Here is a 1612-nt window from a genome sequence, read left to right as displayed (position 1 = left end):
GCAATATGACTGGCAGAAGGCATCCACAGCTCTCTCAGAGAGATGAGGTAAGTTTTTTTTCCGCAAATACTTCTGACGAACATATACCTGAAAAACGATCCAGAAGGCTGTATTAAGCGATCTTTGTAAATGACTGTGTTCCGTTTCTTTGTGTTATGTAAAAAAAAAAATCTAGATGTCTTACTGGCACAAAATAGATTGTCAGAAGGCAGAGAACTGAGTGCACCATCATCTATTCATAGCAGCAAACATTTTTCTGTCTTTTGTTTTGACTCAAATAAGAGAAGCAAAACTGTCAAATTCGTTTGGTATAACTAACATTATGATGCACATTTCAAAAACTCAAAAGGACGCTTGGCAACATAAAAGAGACACGGCGATAATGATAATGATGGTAATATTAATAATGCTACTACTACTATTACTACTACTACTACTACTACTACTACTACTACTACTACTACTACTACTACTACTACTACTACTACTGATAAGACTAATGACAATGATAATAATAAAAGGCGACGTACTTTGAGGGGCAGACGGTCTGGTAGAGCTGTCCACCACGAACAGTTGCTTCGCGGAGTTGTCTTGAGAGACTTTGGATGAGTGTTGCTTCGCGGATTTGTCTCGAGACACTAGGCCTGTGGATACACGTTCCTTCGATGATTCATCTTTTGTCGGTGAATGTTCCTTCATAGATCCTACCTCGGGGACCGCGGATAGCTGATGCTTCGCAAAACTGTCTTCAGAGGCTGTGTGTGGATACTGCTTTGCTGTGTTGTCTTTTAGCGCCGAGGACTTATGCTGTTGCATCGCGGAGCTATCTTTGAAAGCCGTGGGCGGATGTTGCTTCGCGGATGTGAGTTCGGGGACAACAAGAAGCTGCTCATGTTCCAGCAGTGTCTCTGTGTCCTCGGGCTCTGCTGGGGAAATGTAAGAATATTTGTTTGTGTGTTTGTTTCTTGCTTGGTTATTTGTTTGTTTGTTGTTTGATATTTGTTTGTTTGTTATTTGTTGTTTGTTGTTTGTTTGGTTGTTTGGTTGTTTGTTTGTTGTTTGTTTGTTGTTTGTTGTTTGTTTGTTGTTTGTTTGTTTGTTTGTTGTTTGTTGTTTGTTTGGTTGTTTGTTGTTTGTTGTTTGTTTGTTGTTTGTTGTTTGTTGTTTGTTTGGTTGTTTGTTGTTTGTTGTTTGTTTGTTGTTTGTTGTTTGTTTGTTTGTTGTTTGTTGTTTGTTTGTTTGTTTGTTGTTTGTTGTTTGTTTGGTTGTTTGTTTGTTTGTTGTTTGTTTGTTGTTTGTTGTTTGTTGTTTGTTTGGTTGTTTGTTGTTTGTTGTTTGTTTGTTGTTTGTTGTTTGTTTGTTTGTTGTTTGTTGTTTGTTTGTTTGTTTGTTTGTTTGTTGTTTGTTGTTTGTTTGTTGTTTGTTTGGTTGTTTGTTGTTTGTTGTTTGTTTAGTTGTTTGTTGTTTGTTGTTTGTTTGTTGTTTGTTTGTTGTTTGTTTGGTTGTTTGTTGTTTGTTGTTTGTTTGGTTGTTTGTTGTTTGTTGTTTGTTTGGTTGTTTGTTGTTTGTTTGTTGTTTGTTTGTTTGTTGTTTGTTGTTTGTTTGTTTGTTT

The 1612-nt window shown here is 36.5% G+C and overlaps 1 protein-coding gene across 1 annotated transcript in view; it reads right to left on the bottom strand.

Annotated features, from left to right (window-relative positions):
* Positions 1–530: 530 nt before the first annotated feature.
* The window catches only part of LOC101858619, a gene marked incomplete at its 3' end in the record, with an annotated part of 2675 nt that continues 1593 nt past the window's right edge, over positions 531–1612 (bottom strand). The window contains 1 exon segment of the mRNA XM_013080780.1: positions 531–926. Within this exon segment, the coding sequence (XP_012936234.1) occupies positions 531–926 (396 nt within the window).

Source organism: Aplysia californica, unplaced genomic scaffold (assembly GCF_000002075.1).
Source record: "Aplysia californica isolate F4 #8 unplaced genomic scaffold, AplCal3.0 scaffold00099, whole genome shotgun sequence".
Lineage (NCBI taxonomy): Eukaryota > Metazoa > Mollusca > Gastropoda > Aplysiida > Aplysiidae > Aplysia > Aplysia californica.
This window is presented reverse-complemented; position numbering and strand designations above follow the sequence as displayed.